The sequence below is a fragment of the Mauremys reevesii genome, linkage group 4 (genome assembly GCF_016161935.1).
Source record: "Mauremys reevesii isolate NIE-2019 linkage group 4, ASM1616193v1, whole genome shotgun sequence".
In the NCBI taxonomy this organism is placed as follows: Eukaryota; Metazoa; Chordata; order Testudines; family Geoemydidae; genus Mauremys; species Mauremys reevesii.
Window position 1 is genome coordinate 130,178,556 of NC_052626.1, and position 26,078 is coordinate 130,204,633.

At 48.0% G+C, this 26,078-nt stretch overlaps 1 protein-coding gene across 10 annotated transcripts in view; it reads left to right on the forward strand.

Moving 5' to 3' along the window:
* The first annotated feature begins 155 nt into the window (after positions 1-155).
* Positions 156-26,078, forward strand: part of LOC120405152 (adenylate cyclase type 10-like) — a 29,708-nt gene continuing 3,785 nt past the window's right edge. Inside the window, exons 1-20 of one of the 10 annotated variants that reach the window (XM_039538470.1) lie at positions 156-240; positions 3,183-3,221; positions 3,442-3,467; positions 6,817-7,009; positions 7,742-7,817; positions 8,322-8,410; positions 13,676-13,959; positions 14,627-14,751; positions 15,807-15,947; positions 16,259-16,387; positions 19,453-19,524; positions 20,209-20,272; positions 21,768-21,990; positions 22,156-22,287; positions 22,968-23,140; positions 23,365-23,518; positions 24,247-24,457; positions 24,548-24,647; positions 25,035-25,153; positions 25,329-25,478. In XM_039538470.1, the coding sequence (XP_039394404.1) occupies positions 3,445-3,467; positions 6,817-7,009; positions 7,742-7,817; positions 8,322-8,410; positions 13,676-13,959; positions 14,627-14,751; positions 15,807-15,947; positions 16,259-16,387; positions 19,453-19,524; positions 20,209-20,272; positions 21,768-21,990; positions 22,156-22,287; positions 22,968-23,140; positions 23,365-23,518; positions 24,247-24,457; positions 24,548-24,647; positions 25,035-25,153; positions 25,329-25,477 (2,457 nt within the window). In that variant the 5' untranslated portion in view covers positions 156-240; positions 3,183-3,221; positions 3,442-3,444 and the 3' untranslated portion in view covers position 25,478. Of the gene's footprint in view, positions 241-3,182; positions 3,222-3,441; positions 3,468-6,816; positions 7,010-7,741; positions 7,818-8,321; positions 8,411-11,766; positions 12,197-12,538; positions 12,848-13,675; positions 13,960-14,626; positions 14,752-15,806; positions 15,948-16,258; positions 16,388-19,452; positions 19,525-20,208; positions 20,273-21,767; positions 21,991-22,155; positions 22,288-22,967; positions 23,141-23,364; positions 23,519-24,246; positions 24,458-24,547; positions 24,648-25,034; positions 25,154-25,328; positions 25,479-26,078 lie in introns of those variants that run through there. The other 9 variants (XM_039538466.1, XM_039538463.1, XM_039538464.1 and 6 more) reach the window with 9 other exon arrangements.

Sequence of the window (26,078 nt, forward strand, 5' to 3'; positions counted from 1 at the left end):
AGCTGGTAGAGATGGCATCAGTTTCCTATGGGCCTCTTCAGGAGGTGGGGAGAATGGGGGTGCTGAAGGAGACCTCTCAGGAGATGGGGAAGAAGGAGGTGAAGGTGAGCTTCCCTCCCAGGCAGGTGCAGGTGGTTTCCCTTCTCCCAGACTTGCTGGTGTATTACAATCACTCCCTCTTGCGGACGCTGCCTTCCATGGAGACCTTCAATGGAGTCTTGCTCTGCGTGGAGATTACAGGTGAGGAGCAGGGCTGCCTGTGGCAAATCTCTGTCTGTGCTCCCTTTGTGGATGGGGCAACCATTTGAGCTTATCAGTTGGTCAGCAGCTGCCTTAAAGGGTTTTCTGCACTTATTTATTTAGGTTCTTCTATCAGTGCTATGAGTGTCCCTTTTGTTTACTATCCCCTCTGCCAGCTGCGTAAGTGAGTTCCCAGCCTTGAAGACTCCATCCCTTTCCACTTTCCTTTAGACAAAGTGGGCATTTCTGGTGGAAAGTGGAGTCTGGGCTTTTGTTTTTGTTTTTCTTTTCTTTTTTCCCCAATTGAACCAGTCTGTCTACCTGTCCCCCGCCCTGATCCCTGCTGCATCCTGAGGCAGCTTTGCTCCACTGAGCAGATGGGAAAGTTTCAATTTGTCCAACATCATGATTAGAAATGAGTCTGATAACTTCAGTCTAGGACAGTGGTTCTCAAAGTTTTGTACTGGTGACCCCTTTTCACATATCAAGCCTCTGAGTGAGACCTCCTTATAAATTAAAATCACTTTTTTATATATTTAACCCTATTGTAAATGCTGTAGCCCAAGCAGGATTTGGGGTGGAGGCTGACAGCTTGAGACCCCCCTCCATGTAATAACCTAGTGACCCCCTGAGGGGTCCTGACCCCCAGTTTGAGAACCCCTGGTCTAGGACTTGGTGGTTGTTAATCGTTCCACTGGGTGCGCTCACAAAGTTCAACACGAATAATAGAGCTCTTCAAAGAATCCCATAACTTGGAATAGCAGGTGCATGCATGTCTCTAAAAAGCACTATCAGTCACTTATTTCATAAGTACCAAACTCACCACAAACCCTACATTATTCTTATAATTTGTAATGGAAAGTGTATTTGATTGCAACAGCTGAGACCTGCCACTATTCAACTTATAACCCTTCCTTAGTTAAGTGTCTGCTATCCTTTGGGACAATATTGAAAGCTCCCTCAGGATGACAGTTTGGCCTTCCATCTTTGCTTGTGTCACAGGATTAACTGCTCTCCTTGAAAAGCTATAAGCAAACAATGACCTGAACTGTGGCACGGAACAGCTAACCCAGATGCTCAATGACGTTCAGGGCTATATGAACCTCAGAATCGGAGATTGGCTTGGTTCTGCCAAAATGCTGTTCTTTCTGAGACACTTGGTCCTTTATTTTCTTGGTGGCCTTCCAGGAGTATTGCCTAACTCTTCACTGCCCCCTCCAGGTATCATAAAGCAATCGTCATCCTGATCAAATGTAACTGGATGGACAGCCCTTACTATTTGTCACTTTTGTGGCGCAGAAGAAAGTTTCTCCCTTGAAAGGGTTGGAGGAGGCTTTCAAAGGGGCAGTTAAGATGCCCACCTCTCAGAGTCAATAGGAGTTGGGTGCCACTCTCCCCTTAATGCCTTTGAAGGGGCATTAGTTTTATTGTGTGTCACCATGTGGCTGTTTCTCTGTCATAGGGAGGTTTCAGATCTTTTCTTTTGAGGGGGAATCTGTGTATTATAAACAAACACAGCACAAACAGAAAAAGACTAACTTACCAATTCTGGAGTACCAGGCCGCACTGGGTCAAGGTGGGCTATTACCTAAGTCTTTATGTAGACTCCTCCCTTCTTTAACCTATATGACAATTTGCATAGCTGGTGTCATCCAATCTCTAACAAATGTCAACTTGTTGTCAAATTTTACAAATTCCAGAGTGCCCCAAATTTCCAACCGTAAAGAAGCATAACAACTTTGACCTACTTTAACATGGGTTCAGAACAAGTCTTCAACCAATCATTATTAAATTTTATACCCTGTTATGTATGCCAGTTCATTGTTTCCCTCGCTTTTTGTGATATTTTTATCTAATAAGCATGTATGCGATTTAAAACAACCTTACACAGCGATAATAAAAGGTCATGGTCTTAAACATGTTTCTGCTTAACAAGCAGCTTAGCTCTTGTTTGCTAATAAATCTTTATCATCTCTTTTATCATGACTTTTTGCTAACTTTTATGTGGGAGTTCTCTAGCATAGCCTTCCTATACCCACAGTATTAACCTTATGTTGGTGTTACTAGTGTCTTAGGGGAAACCAGCTCTGAAATAAGATGATCGTACCATTGCTGTACAGAGGGTAGAAGTGGTGTGTTTAATTCCATAAGCCAGGAAACTTTGGTGGGCCAGCAGATGTTCACTCTTGGTCAAGCAGCATTGCTCTGCCATTGCTGCAGAGGAATGTATTAAAGAAGATGCAACCCCTACCCCAAGAAGTTTGTAAATAATGTGCCCTGCTGGCTTGTTTCTGAAAATGTGTTTTAAAAATAGCTTTATATTATTATAGCTAAAGCCCTGCTTTTCTTTTTCTTAGTGGTTGTGATATTGGCAAGTGAGTCAAATTTGGGTTCTTGCTCGCTGGCATGTTAGTGGATCCAGTGGTGACATGCTCAAATTGGCAAACGCTCATCCATAAAAGAATTAATTCATTGATTGAAAGTGGAAAATCCTGGAGTCCTGACCACTTGTTGACGGTTAGCTCTCCTGGCAAGAGTATGAATTTGTGGGCTATTAGTCCTACGGTGCTGACCAAATTCCAATTAGAATAATTATATTCTTGTCTTCCTCTTAGATGCACACCCTGCCCCAACCTCCATGTTCATACAACACCAAGCACAACGAGGTTCCCAAGCCTGAGCAGGGTTTCTCAGCACTACCAAAATACAAATACTAAATAATTTCCCCCCACTGGATCCTTTGAGAGTGCTGTTTCTCTTTTCCATCCCCCAATGTTATACAGTCTCTCTGTGCATTATAAAACAGTTATGCCCTATCTCAGCAATGCCAAAGTGGTTCTTGTGTAGATCTATAGTTTGTAAAGCTATTTGGGATGAAAGCAGCTATATAATGAAGATGGCATTATATTCTGTCTCATTTATTCATTTTCCGTGTTCCTCAGATGTGCTTTGTTTCGGAGGCGATATCTTGAACTTCACAGGTACTTATTACATTGTTCTATGCCTTTGAAATGCATCAGTGGCTATTACAGTATTTTTGGCCTGATTCTCCACCCACTGGAGTTAAAAAATGGCAAAGCTCCCATTGACTTTAGTGATACAGGATCAGGTCCTTCATGGATCTCACAAGCTGGAAATCACCTACATGAAAAGAGCCATCTCCGTTTCATGCCCCCTTCCATTCTGCTCTCTCTCCTGCAGGGAATGCATTGCTGGTGCTCTGGAAGGTAGAACGAAGCCAGCTCAGTGACATCATTACCCTAGCAGCAAAATGCAGCTTGGAGATGCAGGAGCAGTTTGGGTTTAGCTACACGGAAGTGGGCCTAGAGCTCCGACTGAAGATCGGTACAGACGCCTAATGGAAGAAATACATGACAGCAACCTCAGCCCCAAAGAAACATACTGGCAACTAACCTGTTCTTCGAGTGCTTGCTCATGTCCATTCCATATTAGGTGTGTTTGCTTGACACATGCACCGGTGCTGGAAGTTTTTCTCGTAGCAGTATCCGTAGAGGACTGGCACTGGCGCCCTCTGGGGTGGCACCCGCATGGTGCGGTATAAGAGGCACCACCGGCTCCCCTCATCCTCAGTTCCTTCTTGCCACCAGTGACGGTGCTGGAACGTCTGCTGCTTCGGCTAGCTTTCGCTTAGTTCAGTGTGTCTCACGAACATTTATTTGTAAAATAGTTGTATATAGTTTAGTATTTACCCTTAGTGTTAGTTCTAGTTAGGTGATCCTGGATGAGTCTCAGAGAAGCCCTCTTAGGTCCTCGGACCCAGGGCACTGACAGCAGGATTCAAGGTGTGGCTGACCAGTAACGTAGTGCAGACGCTGCGGAAGCACGCACCCCCCGGCATGTGCGTCAAGACCAGCCCATCGTGTCACCAACGCCTCAGCACCGGTCCTGCGACCAATTGGCGGAATGGGGTCACCAGTCACCCTCCCACTGGCACCCGCCCGCAGGGGCGACTCTAGGAATTTGGCCGCCCCAAGCAGGGCGGCACGCCGCAGGGGGCGCGCTGCCGGTCCCGCGGCTCCAGGGGACCTCTTGCAGACGCGCCTGCGGAGGGTGCGCTGGGAGGGCGGCAGGTGGCTCCGGCGGACCTTCCGCAGTCATGCCTGCGGGAGGTCCACCAGAGCCGCGGGACCAGCGAACCCTCCGCAGTCATGCCTGCGGGGGAGGTCCACTGCTCCCGCGGCTCCAGTGGACCTCCCGCAGGCATGACTGCGGAAGGTCCACCGGAGCCGCCTGCTGCCCTGCCGGCAAAATGCTGCCCCAAGCGCGCGCGGGGCCCTGCCCGCCCGTGAATCTCCTCGATCGGGGAGATTCTACCGACAACCAGCCCACTCCAACTCCCGATCCCACTCTAGATCCTGGTACAGGTCAAGCAGTGTGAGGCATAGATCGCCAGTTTACCAATGCAGATACACTGAACGCTGAAGATCCCCAGGGTCCCGTGGGAGGAACTCATCCCAGTTGGACAGGTCGGCGTCGAGGCACAGTAGCCAGCACCACAGGGAGGAGGGCCACTGGGCCAGCTGGTCGTGGTCACTCTGCAGCGATCGGAAGACCTGGCAAGGACTCCCTCTCCGATGCCTTCCTCCTGTTATGGTCAGGGAGCCTGATGTACGCCTTCCCTCCAATTCCTCTCATCAGCAGGGTCCTAACAAAGACCAAGAGAGACAAGGCACAGGTTATTATGATGGCCCCATGTGGCTTCGCCAGCACTGGTTCAGCACGCTCATGAACCTGGCAGTGGCCCCTCCCTGGCCCCTGCCCAACTGACCAGACCTGCTGTCACAGGACCACAGTCAGCTCCTGCAACCCAACCTCACGTCCCTCCACCTCTCAGTGTGGGTGCTTCGTGGCTGAACCAGGAGGAGCAGACCTGCTCGGATGAGGTCCAACAGGTCCTCCTGGGAAGCAGGAAGCCCTCAACCATACTGACTTACCTGGCCAAGGAGACGAGGTTTTCCTGCTAGGTGTCCGAGCATGGCATCTCTCTCTCATGCTCTTCTGTACAGTCTATCTTAGACTGCCTGCTTCATCTGAGGAACCAGGGCCTGGTACACTCTTCCATTACAATGCATCTCACGGCCATCTCCACTTTTCACCCACAGATTCAGGGCCAGATGGTGTTTTCTTGTGACATGACAGTCAGATTCTTGAGGCCTCGAGAGATTCTTCCGGCACGTACGGACTCCTGTCCCACAGTGGGATCTTAACTTGGTCCTCTCCAGGCTCATGGGCCCACCCTTTGAGCTGCTAGGCTCCTGCTCCCTTTCCCACCTGTCATGGAAAGTCGCTTTCCTGGTGGCAGTGATGTCGGTGAGGCAAGTCTCTGAGATTAAAGCCTTGACCTCAGAACCATCGTACACGGTATTCTACAAAGACAAGTTCCAGCTGAGGCCTCACTCGGCCTTCCTGCCAAAGGTGGTGTCTATCTTTCACATGAACCAGGACATCTTCCTCCTGGTGTTCTGTCCTAAGCCACACAAGACCAGTGAGGAGAGGCAGCTGCATGCCCTGGACATCTGAAGGGCCCTGGCTTTTTACCTAGAGCGTATCAAGCCTTTCTGTAAATTGACTCAGCTCTTCATCACCACAGTGGATAGGATGAAGGGCCTTCTGGTGTCCTCACAGAGGATTTCCAATTGGATCACCTCTTGCATACGGACCTGTTACGATCTGGTGGGGGTGCCGCTGCTGTTGATTGTCAGATTCCAATCGACTAGAGCTCAGGTATCCTTAGCACCTTCCTGGCGCACATCCCTATCCAGGACATCTGTAGGGCCGCGACGCGGTCCTCTGTCCACACATTCACGGCGCATTATGCCATCACTCAGCAGGCCAGAGATGATGCTGGGTTCAGCAGAGCTGTGTTGCAATCTACACGTCCGTGAACTCCTACCCTCCTCCAGGGGTACTGCTTGGGAGTCACCAAGTTTGGAATGGATGTGAGCAAGCAGTCGAAGAAAAGACAGTTACCTTTTCCATAACTCATAGACTTTAAGGTCAGAAGGGACCATTATGATCATCTAATCTGACCTTCTGCACAATGCAGGCCACAGAATCTCACCCACCCACTCCGGTAACAGACCCCTAACCTATGTCTGAGTTATTGAAGTCCTCAAATCGTGGTTTAAAGACCTCAAGATGCAGAGAATCCTCCAGCAAGTGACCTGTGCCCCACACTGCAGAGGAAGGTGAAAAACCTCCAAGGCCTCTGCCAATCTGCCCTGGAGGAAAATTCCTTCCCAACCCCAAATATGGTGATCAGTTAAACCCTGAGCATGTGGGCAAGACTCACCAGCCAGCATCCAGGAAAGAATTCCATAACCCACCCTCCTTCCCCTCTGTCAGAATTTCTGGCAGGAAGGAACTGAGGGTGGGGGATCTGGCGGTGCCCCTTATACCACGGCATGTGGGCGCCACTCCAGAGGGCACCAGAGCACGCTAAGGGAAAAACTTCTGGCACCAGTGCATGTGGCGAGCGCACACACCTAATATGGAATGGACATGAGCAACACATCTCAAAGAACACCAGTTACAGGAACTTCCTTTTCCTTTCAGGGCTGTCTGCAGGCCATGTGTCTCAGCTCATTGTCGTCAGTATTTGCTGGTGACTGGCCAGCAAGTGGACGATGTGAGGCTGGCACAAAGTCTGGCACAAGCTCGTGAAGTGATTCTATCACTGAACTGCTGGGAGCTCTGTGATCGGGATGTGTTAGAAGCAGAAATGCTTAAAGGCCAAAAAGCCATGAAGGTAGGAGCCCCATAGTGCTTTTGCAATTACTATGCAGTGGAGTCTGTAATATGGAGTCCATTGATGTCAAAAGAGGGAGAGCCTCATTGAGTTCAGTGAGCTTTGGATCAGTCCATTAACCAAGATATATCAGACTGGCTTGTGTTCATATGGTTCCCTTTTCTTTGTTAGCTAGTGGGACATTTTCTTGAGCTCAATCAGCAAGGGCCTGTGCTTTTACAGCCAAAGATTGTGAGTTCTATTCCCCCATGCTATGCTGAGCATGTGTTAAATTGCTGCAAGGTACCTTCCCTCTGAGGGAAATTTGAGGGCAGCAAACATAACACTCCCAAGAAGCAACTGTTTTACTTTTATGGCTAGCAGTTCTTCCCAATTTCTGATGATCACCAGGTGGGGTCAGTAGACGGTGTCATTCTAGGGCCATTTGGCCTGATTTTCAGAAGAGCTGAGCACCCACAAATCCTAGGGAAGTCAATGGGAGGGGCAGGTGCTCGGACCCTTGGTAAATCCAGAACCTTTAACTTCTGGCACAAGTGGGTTGAATATAGCCAGGAAGGTGCCAATAGTGGGAATGATGAAATTAGTTTGGGGAGCAATTTAGGCATGATGACCATAGTGAAGGATGAGATCTAGGATTGGAATGCTTCTGCTGATGTATTTTTTACTGAGCAGACTTTGGGGAAACGACACAGTCTATAATTTTTTCTTTGTACTCATCTGCGATACCTAAAGATCTTCCATCCACCTGAATTTGATAAACACTTTGAAAAGTGCATAGACCATCTACAGCATTATCCAAACTATGAAGGTGAGATCCTCGCATTCAGCTTTCGAGACAACAAGAATGCAGGATCCCTGGAATAGGGAGAGGCCTCCTCCCCCCACCCCCCTTTGCCTCTCGATAATTTAAACCAGCATTTCTCAAATGGGGGTCTGCAGAGGGTACTCCAGGGGGTCCGTGGGCCATGCTGATCAACTCCTCCCCCTCCCTCCCTCAACTTCTCCCTTCCCTCCCAGCGCCTCCTGCACGCCAGGGGAACAGCTGTTTAGCGGCGTGCAGGAGGCACTGGGAGGAAGTGGGAGGAGCAGGGACAGGGTATGCTCAGGGGAGGAGGTGGAAAGAGGCGGAGAAGAGGAGGGTAGGAGTGGAGTGGAGGTGGGACCTTGGGGGAAGGGATAGAGTGGGGGTGAGGCCTGGGGCTGAGCAGAGGGCTTGGGGGGTCCGTGATAAAAAAATTAAATCAAAATGGGGGTCCTCAGGTTGCTAAAGTTTGAGAACCGCTGACTTAAACCATATAAATTCCTTTCCTAGTCCTGCTGAGAAAGGCTGTGGCCCTGGCTTCCAGTCGTGAGCTCGAGCTGGCCTTGCGGAGGTTTGTCTTGGGAAATGTTCTGAAGAAGGTAAGATGCTGCTGTTTCTGTTCTGATATGTGCTGTTCCTCCACAGCAGGGGCAGGCAAACTTTTTGGCCTGAGGGCTTCGTAAATTGTATGGAGGGCCGGTTAGGGGAGGGGGTTGTGGACCTGCCCCCCCCTCCCCCAGGACTCCTGCCCCATCCAACCCCCCTGTCCCCTGACGGCCCCTCTGGGACCCCTGCCCCATCCACACACCTGCATTCCCTGTCCCCTGCTGCCCCCAGACCCCCACCGCCCCATCCAACCCCTCCTCTCATTCCTGATGGCCCCCCCAGGACTCCTACCCCATCCAACCACCCCTTCTCCCTGTCCCCTGATTGCCCCCGGAACCCCTGCCCCATCTGCCCCTGCTGCCCCCTCCTTCCTGACTGCCCCCAGGACCCCATCCCCATTCAACCCCCTGTTTTCCTCCCTCCCACCATCCACACCCCCACGCCCTGACCACTACCCCGAACTCTCCTGCCCTCTATCCAATGCCCCCTGCCCCATTACCTCACTGCCTGGAGCACCGGTGGCTGGCTGTGCTGCAGCCATGCCGTCTGGCTGGAGCCAGCCATGCCGTCTGGCTGGAGCCAGCCATGCCGTCTGGCTGGAGCCAGCCATGCCGTCTGGCTGGAGCCAGCCATGCCGTCTGGCTGGAGCCAGCCACGCTGCCACCATCACCACCATGCAGCACAGAGAACCAGGTCAGGCCGGGCTTTGCAGCTGCGCTGCCCCAGGAGCTCACAGCCCCGCTGCCCAGAGCATTGCGCTGGTGGTCTCTGTCAAACTGCAATTTCTAAATAGAAGCTGGGTCCTGACTTGTTCCCAGCTAGATGGAAGGAGTTCTGATAAGCAAAAAGGTTGAGAACCACTGTCCTTATCCAAACGACTGCCTGAAATGTCCTCCAACCACCTACATTTCCACTGGGATTAAGAATGGGCTGTACGCAGCAAATGAATGAGCCCATCTAACTCTTTCATTTTGCCTCTGGGCAGCCTGATGGGTTCATGGATCTTCTGAAATTCTTTCTTCTGTTTCTCTTTATTTCTTACCTAGTGTATGATAGTCCAGATAGGTGATCACTGACTCTTGTCTTCCTTCCTCCTTTTAGAATGTTTGCAAAGTCAGGCTTTACCAGCAAGAAGGATGGGAATCGATCCTTGCTGGGTAGGTGGATCTATGCTCTTGGCACAGTTTTAATAATGTGCAGAACATCCCTGAAAGTCAGGAAGGGATGCAATGGTGGGAGGAAGGACATAGGGATAAATAGGAAGGAGAGTTGCCATCTAACAACATCAGGGAAAATAATAGCCATATGTTTTTGTTTAAAGCAAAAGATCAGCTCTGATTTTTTTCCCCTCTCCTGTTCCCATGTGTCCACAGTTCCAATGCTTGTCTTTGCAGGCAAGCTAAAGGGTTGTAGGCTAGCAGCCCAACTGGTTGCAAGGCACCTGTGATTGAGACAGAGGTGCAACTTATAAAATGAGAGAGGACAATTCACAAGGTAGCTCGTCTGCTTGATGGCACCACAGTGCCATGCCATATGTAGGATTAGAACTCAGGCCCAGAGCACTTCCTCCTGGTCTCTGAGCTGGACACACTCCAGAGCAGGTTTATTTAGGCCTACGGCATGTCGGTGGTGTTGGTTTTTTTCTTGTTGCTTTGAGCAACCCCCTAAGACCAACATATGAAGTAGAATTCTAGAGACAGCCACTTCCAGCCTTGCATGGCTGGGAAGAACAATGTCCTATACTCTAATATACAGTCTATAAAACACCTTCCTCTTGAAAGGTAGCGAGAAAGAGATCAGAGTCTTCCAGGCTGCATTGCAAGGATTTGTGAGACACAGAGAAGGCAGTGTTGTTATGTATGAAGGCTCTACGGGCTATGGAAAAAGCCGATTAATTGCTGAAATAGACTACCTAGCCAGGGAGGAAAATCACAGGTCAGTTCTCTTAATTTTGCTTAGTAGCATCCCTATTCCAGTCTTGGGTCACCGCACAGTTCTGCAAAGGCTCCTCAATCCTGACTTGTGTATCCTAGACGTAATACTCCCCTTAGCATAATGCAGAGTCTTATCTATGTGTAGTTAGATAATTATCTTAACCTCATAGGCAATTGTTTTTGAGTTTCAGGGGAAGATATTTGCTAGGGTGTGTTTGTCTCTCTCTCAGAGCCTCTTCCCCACAACAATCTCATCCACGGAGCCAGATCAACCGTTCCAGTGGGTGTCACGAACGATGGTTGCAATGTGTATTCATCATGATACCACCGCAATCATTCAGTGTAACCACTTACTCAGTGGCTCTCAGTGAGCCGCCATGTGAGCTCAGGCTGGAGTGCTTGAGCACATGTCCAGTGATAAAATGCCACATGAAGCACCTTCACTTGTATCTGGGTCTCACCAGTGAGGGCTCTGTTATCATGGATAAAATACCATCCCCATCCCCATCCCCTCAATGAGCCAACACTGGAGGAGAGGGTAATTCAGCTGCCAGTCATGCTAGTGATCCCATCATGTGATCTCCCACATCTATTTGTCCTGTAGTTTAGGGTGGGCTTCTTTTCATTCCCTGTGACTGCTTCTGCAGGCAGAATTGCTCCCATGTCAGCGAAAAACAGACACGAATAGAAGGACATGCTTGGTATGAAATCAAGAGTGAATGTTCTTCCCCCCAAAACAGCTCCAAATCTGAACACAGAAGTCAGGGGCTTGATGCAGGAATCGGTCAGAGAGAGTCTCTGGTCTGTGCGCTGTTAAAGTTATGTTTTATAGTTATAGGCAGACCAGATGATCATAATGGTTCCTTCAGGGTTTAAAATCTCTGGATCACCACCATCATACGTTGTACTGTGTCGGGTGTATCTAGCTTGCCCATATACCACTCAAGAGGCTGCATCTCCCCTGCCTCCCAACACAGTTTCTGTCAGATGCTTCTAATCAAGGTTGGGGACAGGTCTCTAAGAAGCAGCTTCACAAGCTGCTCAGAGGACCCTCTATAGAATGAGTCCTTTGAGTCTGTGTTCGTACAGCGCCTAGCACAATGGGGTCCTGGGCCGTGACTGGGGTTCCTTGGTGCTACCATGATACAAATAATAATAATAATAATAATTAATAATTTTCAACACAGGGTTATAGCACTAGAGCTGTCCAAAGTAGATATCCAGGAGTCCTTCTATGCTATCCGGTCACTTATGGCCATAGTCTTCGGGATTGATGCCTGTAGACCTTATAAGAGACAAGACATCCTCCAAAGCAAGCTCACTGGGCTGTGGGATGAGACCTTCTACTGTCTCCTCAATAATCAGTTCCTTGTGAAGGTAATGGGGAAAGCACCTGCTCTCTGGGAGAAGACCCAATGAGGTGTAACCACTTTGTGCACGAGCCGGTTATAAGGAGCGGGGGTTCAGTTGGTTCCTTCATTTTTTGTCAGGTTCATGTCTCAACATCATTCATCCTTGCCTTGAATTTCATTGGCAGAAATGTCAAAATTGTGGCCAGGATCAAATTTCCAAATAATCAGAAAGCCAAGACATTTTCACTGCTCTACATGGGACTGACCAGTACATTGGATACGGCTACTAAATTTCCCTGAATTTGTCTGGAGCATCCAGTGATATCAAAGCATTCCAAATCCCCTTGACGTGCTGTGAGCTCAGAATTAAGCAACCTTCTGTTCACTTTTGTCTGAGATTACCCTCATTGCCGTTATGATGCCAGCTCATTGAGGCTAAATCTTACTCTGTGGGCACAGCTCCTACCCCTTACAGAGCATTGGAGGAGACCTGGTGAGGAGAAATTCAACAAATTTTCCATCCAATCCCTTACTTGGTGGTGGTGGGGGTAATCCAGCCCAAGGCAAGGGGTGTGAGGGAGAGGGAGTTCAAAGCATGCAGAAGCATCTCCTTGCTGATTCCATCATTGCGTGCCGTTGACAGGCAGTGGCGATGCCACTGGTGGGTGGTGACTTTTGTGATGTGGATAACTGCTTGCTAGGTATTGGACTAAGATCCAGCATATGCATGTAATGTAGTTCACCAAACAGTGGCCAGATGGGAACATCATAGTGACATGAGTCAAATTCAAGCCATTGGCCTAGAAAGCAAAGGGTTCCATTGGGTGTCCTGGGACAAATCCTGAGCCATTAAGTCTCCACAGGGAAAGGTTTATTTAAAAAAAAAAAAAGTGACGAGCAATGTATGTACACCTTGCTGCCCTGGAACTTTCTTCTTGGCTGCTTTTCTGCTAATGTGCATTAACTCTCAAGCATGCTACGTCTCTTGCTAACTATCCTGGTGTCTTCCTGACCAGTTCCCCATGTCAGCTGAGGTTTCTCACATGGACAATGAGACAAAGCAAAAAGAAGAGGAAATGCTTTTCCTCAGAGTCCTGCGAACCCCATCACCAGATAAATGGGGTGAACAGACATCCTAAACTAGGTACAAGTGAGAGGTTGGTCTTGCAGGTGTTAAACCGTGCCCCAGATAGGTCATCAACCGTGGGGCTAGAACATGGGTTGAGCATCTATTGCTTGAGTGTAGATCCAGCTCTGCCACCTATGGCTGTAGAAGGTTCATCAACATCTGTGTGTGGCACAGTTCACCACTAGAGTGTACAGAGCACCACCCTGAGTGGATTACAAAGGCAGGGCTAGCAAACAGCTTTACTTTAATGGGCTGAGATGACCATCCACTTGGACTATCTTCCCCAAAGACTCAATAGGGGTGTCTTCCCTGAATCTGAGATGCTTTGTGGAGGCCCTTCCTGAATACATAGGCTGGGATTTTCAAAAGCAGCTGTGTGTCTTAGGAGCACAAGTCCTCCTGGAAGTCACTGGGATTTGAGTTCCTAAATCAGCCGGGTGCTCTTGAAGATCATCTCGCATAGCGCTTGTTCCTGCTTTGAAAACTGGTCAGATTTTCTGACTTGGAGCTTCCCCCACCCAAGTTAAAAAGGTTCAGCTCCTTACCAGTTAAATGCTGGGTTAGAAATATGAGGCCAAATCCTCACCTGGTTTAACCTGACCTCAACATTGACTTCAACAGAGCTACACTGATTTACACCAACTGAGGAAGTAGCTTGAGGAGTTTTAACATTCAGGCTCAACAGGCGCAGGGGGGGAATCATTGGAGAGTTGAATTGTTGTCAATTAAAAATACCCAATTTAAAGAAATGAAGCAAACCCCTGTCTGGTCTGTCCTGGCTCTTTTTCTCTCTGCTTGAAGCCTGGCCTATAACGCACTGGTCTCGTCCCTTTTCTTTCTCAGGCCGCAGAAGAAGCGACACCGATTTTCATCATCGATGAAGCCCAGTACATTGATGCTGCCTCCTGGGATTTTTTGGCAAAACTCCTCTCGAATGTCCCCATCTTTATAGTCCTGTCATTGTCTCCCTTTGCCTCCAAAGAGCTGCTCCCTTGTGCTTCTGCCCAAGGCATCATGAAGAGCCCCAAGACCACTGGTGTTGTCCTCCAGGAGCTGGAGCCTTCCAAACTCTTGGAGATGGCCCGTCAGGCCCTTGGAGTGGTTAGCATTCCCAGAGAGATGGAAATGTAAGTGGCCTTATCACCTGACTAATCTGCATTAGCAAGTGGAGAGGAACAAGTCCACCAGGGAGGGACATCAAGCCTTAAGGGCCATGAATACAGAAGAACAGAAGGGTCATAGCCCACACATACACAGAGGGATTCAATTATTTGCCCCATGCCACGCAGCAAATCCCTGGTCAAACTGGGAATAGAATCTAGAAGTCCTTACTCCCTGCCCCTGCTCTAAACTCTAGCCAGCACTGTTTAAAGTATGCCCTGGTATTGTTACTGATTTGGGTCTCGATTCAGGAAAGCACTTAAGCACATTTTTGTTGCATGTGCTTACATCCCATCAACTGCAATGGGACTTAAGTACCCGTGTACGTGGCTTCCTGAATCCAAATTTAATTTGAAAACCCTTTTCAGCTCACCAGCTAAACCAGGCAAACAATTTAGGGCAATCTTTTGCCTCGTGAGGATTTCCTATTCCATTTGTTCCTCCCACTTCTGGGCCAGTTGCTTATTCCAGGGTCTTGGTTTTTACTGCTTAGCTTTCCCTCCCGATAATGGATGCATCATAAATGGGGAAAAAAGATAAATGAAATCAGCTATTTAAAAATATATTAAATGTGCTAAATTACACTGAGAAGCTGCTTGCGTCAGTAAGTGTTGGGCTTTCTCCTTTCTTTAGATTCCTCATACAAAGAAGCTCTGGGGTCCCATTGTACTGTGAAGCTTTACTGACGGACCTCCATGCTAATGAGGTTCTTGAGTTTTATCGCATCCCCGAGGAGGATGAGTGGGATAACCTGTCTAGTACGATTCACCTTCTTAACTCATCTAAATCCCATAGCTCTGTTCCCAGCCAGAGGACTCAGAATTCCAGTTTACATCTCTATTTCATATTAGCTGGATCTAGGGAAACATGGAGCAGGTCTGGATGATTTAGGGTATAGCTAATGGAGCAGAGAGCCTTTCCCCTCTGTCTCCAGTTCAAAGCCAGCCCTGTGGCTAACAGAATAGAGAGCTTTTCACTTCTATGTCCCCGGTTCAAATCCAGCTCAGGGTGAGTAGAAGTTACCATCTTCATGCTCATGTCCTTCATGTGCTACTGGAAGGCACCTAGATACTATGGTGAGGACAGTATAAAAACCTCCATAGAATAGAATAATACCTAACTCTTCTATAGCACTTTTCATCAGTAGCTCTCAAAGCATCTTACGAAGTTCAGAATCATTATCCCCACTTTACAGGTGGGGAAACTGAGGCACAGAACAGGAACTGACTTGCCCAAAGTCACCCAGCAGGCTAGTGGCAGAGCTGGGAACAGAACCCGGGTTTCACAGTCTTTATCCAGTGAGCTATTCACAAGGATACACATAGAATAGAATAGATTATGGGGTTCTCCTCTACCCAGGGCCGGCTCCAGACCCCAGCACGCCAAGCGCACGCTTGGGGCGGCATTTTGCGGGAGGGCGGCAGGCGGCTCCGGCGGACCTTCCACAGTCATGCCTGCGGGAGGTCCACCGGAGCCGCGCGACCAGCGGACCTCCCGCAGACACGACTGCAAGAGGTCCCCCGGAGCCGCGGGACCGGTGACCGGCAGCGCGCCCCCTGCGGCGTGCCGCCGTGCTTGGGGCGGCCAAATTCCTAGAGCCGCCCCTGCCTCTACCTGTAGCCTGCTCACTCTGAATCAATCCTACACAGGACCAGAAATCCAATCTTGGCTGAAAGGAAACTTCTTTAAATCACAGCGCCACCAACTTTTAAAAAACATTATTGTTCATAACATTTCACTTGGGGATGATCTAACAGATCCTGTTGACTCTGTCTTCAGTTGAACTTTCTTTTGGATCTGGACTTTGGTGCAGGAGCTGTTCTCAGTGAAGAGGAGGTGATAGATGATGCAGCGCTGCCATTTGCGACCTGGAAGCGCTTCCATTGCTTAGAGAGGAGGAAAACAGCTCCTTTAGTGTGGCCTGGTGCAGGTGTGATTCATCTGAGGCGATGTGGTATGTAGGGAGATACAAAATAGCATTTTCAGCAAAGGCTATCGAGGGTGCTTAGAAACTAGACTGACACCAGAGCTATCAGTCTCTGTATCAAAGTGTTTGCAGTTTGCATTTTCTGGCAGATGGAATAAACGCTGAGAGATTAATTTTACAGAGACCTTTCTAATACCTATAATGCAGAAGACTAAATAAACCAGCACAAATTCTTTAGCTCTCACTACCTCATGGTTTAATTTGTATATATATTTTTAAAATGAGCTCAAACTGTGCAGCTGTAAAATGTTTCCAAATGATTCCTTCCCTCCACGCAGCCAGTGCTGTCAAATCGATACCCTACAGAGCGCCTCTAGTCTCCTCCAAGGAAGACAAAGAGCTTTACATTTGTACCACCAGGAAGGATGTGGACCTGGACGCCGTTCTACTCCCGGCGAGGCTGAAAGGTGAGCAGCTGATCGGCTGGTGCTCAGTGTGTCTCTTCAGAGGCAGCGGTCAAAGAGAAACGAAAAAGGCCTGGGGAGCTGAATGCGCAGCACAGGTCTGAAATCCAGAGCTCATCACGGAGGAGGGCTAAAGATTCTGGGAACTCTGTTAGACCGAGCTAGTGTGGAGCTTTCAATAAAAGGAGTATCTACTGCGTTCACCAGTGGTGCTTTTTGGATGCACAATCCAATTCAAGCTCCATTCTTTCCGCTTATTTATCCATCTAGGTACTCATGCAGCCTCATTGCCACAGTATCTGTGCCTTATGATCTGGAGCGTATTTAGCTCCACAGCTCCCCTGTGAGGTAGGGAAGTATTATTCCTGCATTACATATGGGGAACTGAGGCACAGAGAAATGTAAGTGACTTGCCTTATGCTTCATATCACACAGGAGGTCTGTGACAGGAACTGAGCCTGAGTCACAAGCTAACACCTTATCCACTGGGTTCACATCCAAATGAACTTGAATGATTGGTCACAATGTACCTTGAACCCACCTGAATTCAGTGGAACATTGCACTCTGGGATTTCCTTTTGGTTGCCTGAGGCAACAGTGTTCACAAACGGTGTTGCCATAAGGCACAGAGGGGGCTCCCTCAGTGTATTAATTAGTACAGAAAGAAGAGGTCAGGGATCCAAACAGGATTCTGCTACTTTCCTGGAATGGACTCAGGCTAAAGACCAGAGGGTCCATAATATATGGAATCACAGTCCTTATACAGGAGGCATCTATTGTACAAAACAAATCGGAGTGAGCAGGCTTCCACACAGCTCGCGTTCCAGTTTCATCTGGCTTTGTTTACCAGGGAACACACTCTGGGCCAATCACTGAAGTCAGTGGAGTTATACTGATCTAAAATGAGCATGAGTGGGAAGAGAGAATCATTGTCTGGAACTCTATGCAACATCCCAGAGATCGTGAGCAACTGAATAATATCCTGCGAGTTAATATATTCACAGGAGGAAGTTATTGACTGACTGACTTTTTTGTCTGCCGAGATTGCTGTGGCCCAGTTGGACAGCTTGAGCCCCTCTGAGCAGATGGCAGTTAAATGTGCAGCTGTCATTGGCCATACGTTTACTCCAGAGCTGCTGCTGTACATCCTCCCGGAGTGGACAAACAAGAAGATGGAGGAGACACTTATGAGCCTGATCAATTCCCACGTGTTTGAGTGTTTTGGAAAAGAAGCCAGGGCTACACAGGCAGTAGGCTCCTGCCATTTACACACACATCTGGGCCCCCTGACGATGCAAACCCTGGGGCCAGAGGAGTCTGAAGGTGAGCAGGGTTTTTAGTTTTCAGAACCCCCAGTGTTCCCTGGAAACTCCTTTGTTCCTCTCTCTTTTGGCTATACCTTGGAAATGATGGGCTGATGTCACTTTTGTCCTTGTGTGCCTGAGCCAATGCCTGTTCAAGTCAATGGGAGTATTTCCTTCCATTGACTTCGTTGGAGTTTGGAGCTGGCCCCATGCACATAGTCACTGGCCAGTTGAAATGGTGATGGCAGTTGAAATGGTGTCCCTAGCCTCTGTTTGTCAGGGTGGAGATGGATGGCAGGACAGAGATCACTTGATCATTACCTATTAGGTTCACTCCCTCTGGGGCACCTAGCATTGGCCACTGTCGGTAGACAGGATACTGGGCTGGATGGACCTTTGGTCTGACCCAGTACGACTGTTCTTATGTTCACTTAATATTTTGTATTCATAAGTGCTGGGGAAATTACTCCCTGGGAGGCTTAGGAGAATTTTGCATGAGGTTCTACAGCCATCGTAATCACATTGGCTCTGCTTTATTATTATTTATTTATATCACTCCCTAGATGTGTAAAGCACTTCTATAAACAAGTAAAAAATGACAGGTCCCTGCCCAGAAGAACAGCCAGTCTAAGTGGTTTCCAATCAGATAAATCTGATGCAATAATGTGATAAAGGAATCATTGCTGCTTTCCAGATGTCAGGGCCACTGCTCCTAGCTTCAGCCTGCAAGAGGAGCTGGGGATGTTGCAGCAGGATCAAGCAATGCGGTTCTGCACTCCCCTGCTGAGAGAAGGGGCCTATGAGCTGTGGCTGCGGGATCAGAAGAAGGCCCTGCACCACAAATGTGCCACCTTCCTGGAACACAAGGCTCACAAATGCAGAAGCTGTGGTGGAGGAGATTTCGTTTCCTTGCACCGCTATGCCCTGGACACCCAGATGAGCAATGTAGACTCTTTGCTGGGACAGGGCAGTAAGACCAAGGGCACGGCTCTGGTGCTTCCTGAAGAAACTACGAAGAGGCTTCAGACAAGCTTAGCACAAGGTAAACTGAAGTTCTTATTGAAACCCAGACAGTGGAGGTCCAGAGGAAATAGCATAGAGGGACTGACAACGCATTGCAGAGTGTTTGCATTTTAGGGTTGTGCGTTTCTGGAAGCTGTAATTCACACCAGTGCATAGGATATCCTGTAAGAGGATGACGATGGTACCTGCAGTCTCTGGAGCATAACATTACAGTGTGTTGAATGATTGCCCCAGTGTCTTGAAAACTCCTGTCCTCTTCATCCTGCAAGGTGCTGCTTCTCCATCTGATATTTCCAGTTTTGGAAACTCTGCAAATGTGTTTCCTACTTCTGTCAAACAAATGACAAACTGGGAAGACTAGTGATACATTAGCCAGCCTGAAATCTGCATTGCAACCCAGACGGCCAATACAGAACTAGGTCACCTGACTGGCTGACTGTGTCAGGCTTATCTGATGCCATGTCTGGTTTCTAATATATCAAATATCCAGATGCTTCTTGTATGCAGGTCAGAGCATTCTTGGATGCAATTCCAGTGCTGAGCATCACATAAGGGGATAGAGGAACCACAGACAGATTCCTAACTTACCAAACACCCAGATCTAAAATAAAGTTCCAGCTTATGTGTTTGCAGTAGGCAAACCTGGTCACTAGTGCAACTCCAGTCTCTGTTTGCAGGAAGATAACAATGCCTGTGTAGAGCATTTCAGATTCAGAAGTTATTTTGTCTCGTCTGTTTCAGATGCAGCAAAGAGGACCGATGTCCCTCTGGGGCAGGAACTCACCATAGAAACTCCCATGGCCTCATGTGAAGGTAAAACTTCTTTGGCTGTCCAGCTGGGAATGTAGTTAGAATGGGGGAGGCTTTGAAAGGGGGACATAGAGAGAGAGAGGAGCCTGTCTGTTGTTATGGCTGTGAGAGTACTTACCTGGCTACCATTACCACAGTATCTGAGTGCCTCATGATTTTCAGTTGTAGTTATCCTCACAGCAGATGGAGGACTAAAGCAGAGAGTCTAAGTGATTTGCACAAGGTGTGATACTCTCCCGGGATGCCCAGAATCTTAAGCTACTGTGTTACCCTTCTGCCTCAGCAAGAGAGTGGTTTGCTGGAGCACAATCTGTGTGTCAGCTCCCTGCCACACCAGTCTGTCCGTCTCACCAGCAAACTCCTTGAGACTCTGCTAGTCTAAACCTTGCCTTGCAGATGAACCCAGTTCCCAAGTTTCCCAGAGACGTCTGACCGTAATGTCCAATCCCTCTCGCTGGACACTCACAGCAATTTTAGAGACTTAATTAGTTGATATGTAATTTAAACAAAGGCATCACGTCATACCCACCTCTGGGATGGAACCCGTCAGCTGTTTAACAGTGCACAGGAACGCAGCACAACAGTTTAGCTGAGGAAGTGAAGGATACCCTATCCTAAACCATAAAGTAAATTTTGGAAGCTAGATCATGATTCATTTAACCCTTTTTTTTTTAATTTCCTTTTCAGATAATTTGCAGTGCAGGGCAAAATCAGCCATGAATAAACAGGTGTTGCCAGACGATCATCTCCGGTATGGTAGGGGGGATCTTTGATCACCTGTGTTCTTAAAGAGCAAGTTAATTCCTTGGGAACAGGTTGCTCACAGGACTGGGACTGGGATAACAGAACTTTTCAGCTCGAAGCCCATTAGTTCAGATCTGGCTCAGCTAGGATCTAATCCAAAACCCATCAAAATTAATGGGCGGACTCCTATTGACTTCAGTGAACTTAGGATCAGGCCCTTGGTCAATGATAAAAAGTTATTGCTGTTTTTTGCAAGGATATTGCACAAGTATTAGACAGGGTTCAGAGAAGGGTGACAGGAATGATTAAGGGCCTGGCAAAACTCTCATATGAAGCGAGATTGAACAGAGGGGGATCAAGAGGGGACATAATAAAAGTATATCAAGTAATCGATGGTCTAGAGAAGGCAGATTGGGAGTTTTTGTTCTTCCTTCTCATTGCACAAGAGCAAGGGGACATTCAAGGAAATTAAAAAAACAAACAAACTGGAACTCATAGCTATAGGATGTCTCTGAGGCCAAGAGTTTAGCAAGATTCAGAAAGGGCGTGGACATTTATAGAGTAACAAGAGCGTCCAGAGCTGTAACAGTTAATGCTAACAAACTTAGGAAGGGGTTAAAACCTCATGCTTTAGCCAATCTCTGTCTGTGAGAGACCAGGATGAGAACTAGTGGGGGGAGAAGGTGGGGGAGAAGATGGGGGGAGGGATAGCTCAGTGGTGTGAGCATTGGCCTGCTAAACCCAGGGTTGTGAGTTCAGTCTTTGAGGGGGCCATTTAGGGATTTGGGGATTGGTCCTGCTTTGAGCAGGGGGTTGGACTAGATGATCTCTTGAGGTCCCTTCCAACCCTGATATGCTATGAATGCCACCTCTGCCTGCTGTGGGGTTCTCACATCTTCTGGAGACATATAACCTGCTGGCTGCTATTGCAGACCTGATAGTGGGCCAGGTTTGATCCAGTTTGGAAATGCCTATGTTGCAGTTCTTGACTGCCGTTGGGGAGCCTGTGCACAGAGGATTTTTGATAGTGGTATAAATGCTTTATATTGGATTTTCTATCTAGTTAGGTCGGGCCCCCACCACTATAGTATTTGGGCACTTTATTAACCTCACAGCAGCCTGTGAGCTACAGCATTGTTGTTATCCCCATTTTACAGACGGGGAAATGGAGGCACTTGCCCAAGGACACACAGGCAATCAGTGGCAGAAGAGGGAATTTAATCTGGTTCTCCTGAATCCCAGTCCCATGTCTTAACTGCAAGCCCATCCTTCCTTGGTTGGTGGGTGATGCCAGACAACTTGGGAATTTTTATGTCAATTTAAAGGAAACAATTTTTTTTTTCAGTTAAATTTTGGAGTGTTTAATATTTTCTGCAGTAGGGGTTCCCCAATGCCCGTGTGGATACTGGGGATGGGCCCTGATGGGATCATCTCCAGGGGATCCTTTAGCGATATTCAACTTGGGCTACAGCGGGCATGCCCTCACTTCTCTCTCACTACAGAGTTGAACAGGAGTTCCTGGACAGAGTGGACAAGATGATTAAGTACCATAAACGTGGCAAAGAGGAAGCCACAAACCTGGCACCCTGTGAATGTGGAGAGAGAGTGGAGTCGGTGGTCTCTGCCCTAGCCCGCCATTGCCTCATGGTGAACGACAGAACCAGGGCTTTTTATTATCTGCTGGAGTCTGCAGCTGCTTCCTTATATTTATCCAACAATTATATGGTGAATTGGCCTCCATATGTTCCTGCATCTCTAGCTGACCTAACCTAAAGCTGGCGCTGAATAAGTTTCCTCTGACTAATAAGTAGGGGGTTGGGTGGCCAGAGTTGTGTGCTCTGGGCAGGCGATGGCCCAGTCTCTCACCGTATCTCCCTGTGTTTGCTCAAGGCATACTTGTATTTGAAGAAAGCAAGTGGCCTACAGGAATTGTCAGCATTGGCAGTGTTCCCTTGTCTGAAGAGACCAAAACTGAAGATCAACCCGTTTGAGGAAGCCACTTTCTGTAGCCTCAGGGGAGAGGTAAGATGCCCGGTAGATGCTGGAGGATGTCCAAAGATGATATGGTTCACGGGGTTTCTGACGCTTGCTGTCTGCCTTTCCCATGAGCCCCAGCTCCTGTGCAAACCCCTCAAGGTTCTACCACCCATCCATCTCACCATTGCCACCTTAAAAAAGGTTGCAGCAAAATCAGGAGCCCACCTGCTTTTGCCGTCTAACTGCCAGGACTGCTGCGTTTTGCTAATAAAGTGCGCAATCTGAGCGCTCTGTTGGATCCTGGCTGCTCTGGAGGAGCAAGTAGCAGCAGCAACCCAAGGAATACACAGTATTCCCCCTGTATCTGCTCCCAGCTTTGGGTTTGCAAACTCCCCTTTCAGCTGCAGACCCCACCATCTCCTTTTGGAGGCCGACCTTGCCACAGTGGCATCTCCAAATCTTCCTACCTCCTGATTTGATTACTGCACTCAGATATTAGCAGGGACCACAGTAGAACCTAGACAGTCAGACACACAGTACCTCATTACTCCTTTGTTGTGCACCTGCAGCTCAGTTTGTCTGCAGGACCCCACCTCAACTCTGTTTTATCCTAAAATGCGGAAAATGCCATTCAGCCTCCCTGACCTCGTCAGACTCTCTCCCCTAGGGGCAATTATGCAGTGGCGTTGTTGCGGTGGTTGCCTTACTAGTCACTCCCCATGCAGGTCTGCTTCAACATGGGTCAAATCACACTGGCCAAGAAACTGATCAAGAGAGCCCTCTGCTTACTGCACAAGGGATTTCCCCGTACCTGGCTCGGAGCCTTCTTCCAGTCGTTACTCGAAGAATCCAAACACTCTGCGTATCATACTCAGCAGCATCAGGCCCAACACACAGAGTAAGAGGCAGAATCTCAGTCAGATGATTGTGGGTCTTAGCCCTCATCCCCAGCGGCTATTTGCAAATGTCACCATGGAAACTGAACACAATAGGCGTGATTGGCACGCTGAGTTCAAGAGGGTTTCTAATGGGCCCCTTTGCTTGATCTCTCATTATTTAATTAGCAGTTACCGTATATGTTTGACTTGCTGGGACCACTAATATCTAACAACGTCTTTCCAGTAGGAAGGCATTAGCTGTCCTGCAGCAGCAAATCCACTGCCTCTCCTTGCTTTGGCAGCTCTACAGCCTGGACTCTACCGCCAACAGGAAGTACTCCCGGCTGGCAGCCCTGATGGAAATAAATTTGGCAGATGCGTCTGAGAACAAGATGCAGGTGTGTGTACCCTTTGCTAATAGTCCTGGTATAGATGGCAAAGGTCTAGCTACCTCATCTCTCCAGGCGCATATCCTCCACTCATCAGCATGGCACCAGAAGTACTAATCCCTGAGAAGAGGGAAGTACCCAGAAGGCTTCTAAAATTAGGACATTTTATGCTCTGGGGTAATGTCTCTGGGCACAGGCAGTATTTCTGAGTGAACGCAGTGTGGGGTTGATTGAGAACAGAAAGGCTTTGCGTCGTCATATTGCAAACTAAAAATGAGCTGGCAATTAAAAAAAAAAAAAAAAAGAAAGAAAAAGCTTTTTGCAAGAGAAGTTACCATTAGCCCAACCTTGAGAGCAGGGGGAAAAGTCATAGGCCAAATATGTTGCTACATTTTTAATTAGAAAAGTCTCCGTGGCAATCAGATAACCATTGAGTGTCAGCGTGATGTTTAAAACCCTGCCCCATGTTAGCCTGCTCCAGACCTCCACTGAGCATGTGCTGCTTCCAGCTCAGTGCTGTTGTCTCTAGGTAGGGAAATTTTCCTCCACCTAAACGTACCATCTACAATGAGACACCGTGTTCTATCTGGGCAGGATCCTCAGGCTTGCTCCGAAACTAGGGTCTTCTCCAGCTTGGCCTGCTGCATGGCTTTTCCTTCAACAGCCTTGTATTTTCTTTATACCGGTTGTTGAGTTTCAGCAGGGTGCATTTTCATTTCTTCTTTTCAATGCCTTAGATCATTTCGACATATATGGATTTTTCACAGTTCTCCCAAAGTATGGGCTATAAAGACGAGTGGCTAAAATATGAGATGATGGCTATCCAGAGAAGTTCCCAGTGCAACTTCACCTTCACCAGGGAGAGGTTGCTAATGACAGCTCAGTTAGCTCAGGCACTGGCCTATAGCAAGCTCTGCTTGGGTCATCTGACCCGATCCATCCAGTTGGGTGAGTCCATTCTAACCGTTTGCTGGGAGGGAGAGTTTATATACATAAACCCACACACCATATATACAGACATATGTATTCTTTCTTCAGCAGGCTTTCAAGCTCATACAATGTGTGTGTGTCTCCGGAAAACCAGCCTCCACTGCCTGGTTCTTTCGCTTCTCTTCAAATCTGCGTTCCTGAAGAACAAGTATTATCGTAATTTCATTTTGCTGTATTAACTCGCTATAGTTGGGGTATTTATGTTGCATTGGTCAAGATGATTTATAAAGAGAGAATGAGTATAGATGGGAAAATGGAGCGGCCTAAGAAAGACAGGATAGAGATGGAAGAAGGGTCCTAGAGATGGTGCGATTGATGGATGTAGATGGAGGGGGAGGTGTGGACTGATTTTAACCTGGCAAGGATCAACAGTATGATACAGCAAGCTGGAAAGGCCTCTGTTGAATCAGCGCTGGTGCCAACTCCTGCTAGCATTTTAGGGTCAGAGCTCCCTTCGGACTTTCCCTTTGCAGAACAGGGTCTCAAGGGATTGTTTATAATGGCACTCTTAGAGCTCGTAGGTCTTATTTTGTAGGTACGCCCAATGCATCAGAGTCTTGGAGTGGCTGTGGGAACTCGCTACTCAAGAGGAGAGCATCATTGTCTTGGCATGTTTCTATTCAGCCTGCTTAGACCTGCTGCTTTGTGATGCTGGTAAGTGCTACCTGTTATTTAAGAAGAAGGGTGGCCACACACTGCTATCCTCTGCCAGGATTCATGCTGTTTTCATGATGGGAAGAGGCATTTAATGAAGCTCCTACACTGGCTGGGAGGGTTGTGTTACCAGCAGTATCCACTATGGCCATTAGTAGTATCTTTGTTGCTATAGAACCTAGGAACTCTACTCATGGACCAGGACCACATTGCGCAAGGTGTCGTACAAACACAGAACAAAGACAGTTTCTGTCCCAAAGAGCTTACGCTCTAAATGTAAAAGGGAGACATCATCGTCTTGAAGCAGAGCCTCAGGAATGTTGAGGTAATCTGTTCTTGCATGCCTAGCTCAACCCTCAAATGTTTCCAGGGGACTCCGAGATGGCCAGAAAAGAGTACAACTCGGAAAGGCATCTGCTAGCCTCTTATGCAGCTATGCCTTTCTCAGGCCCTCTCAGTTTCTCTTCTGGTGGGACCTTAGTGTGTGAAGAGGGGAGTCATTGCTCTTCCTACCATGAGATTTTTATATAGAGAGTTTTAATGTAAGGAAAGAAAATCCCCGTTGGCCTACGGAGGCCATTTTTCTTTCTTTTGGACAGTTTTGAAAGCTGACTTTGGGCTGCTGATCAGGCACTAGATGGGACCAATCTGTGTGCTACTGACATATTTAGAGGAAGCGCAGAGAGCAATGCTGGCTTTGTCCAATGAGATCGGCTTGTCTGGTTTCCACCTCTACACTACAAGCTGGGGTTGGTGGCTTTGAATCTACCCTAGGTCTGGCATTTGCTAGGGAACCTACCAGATTCCTTATTAATGGACAAAACATCAAAAGGGAAAACATGTTTTTATAGGACCTACTTGATCAAAAAACAAACTTCATTTCCTAAAGCCATGGCTTTAGCATTGAGTAGACCACTATGGGGTG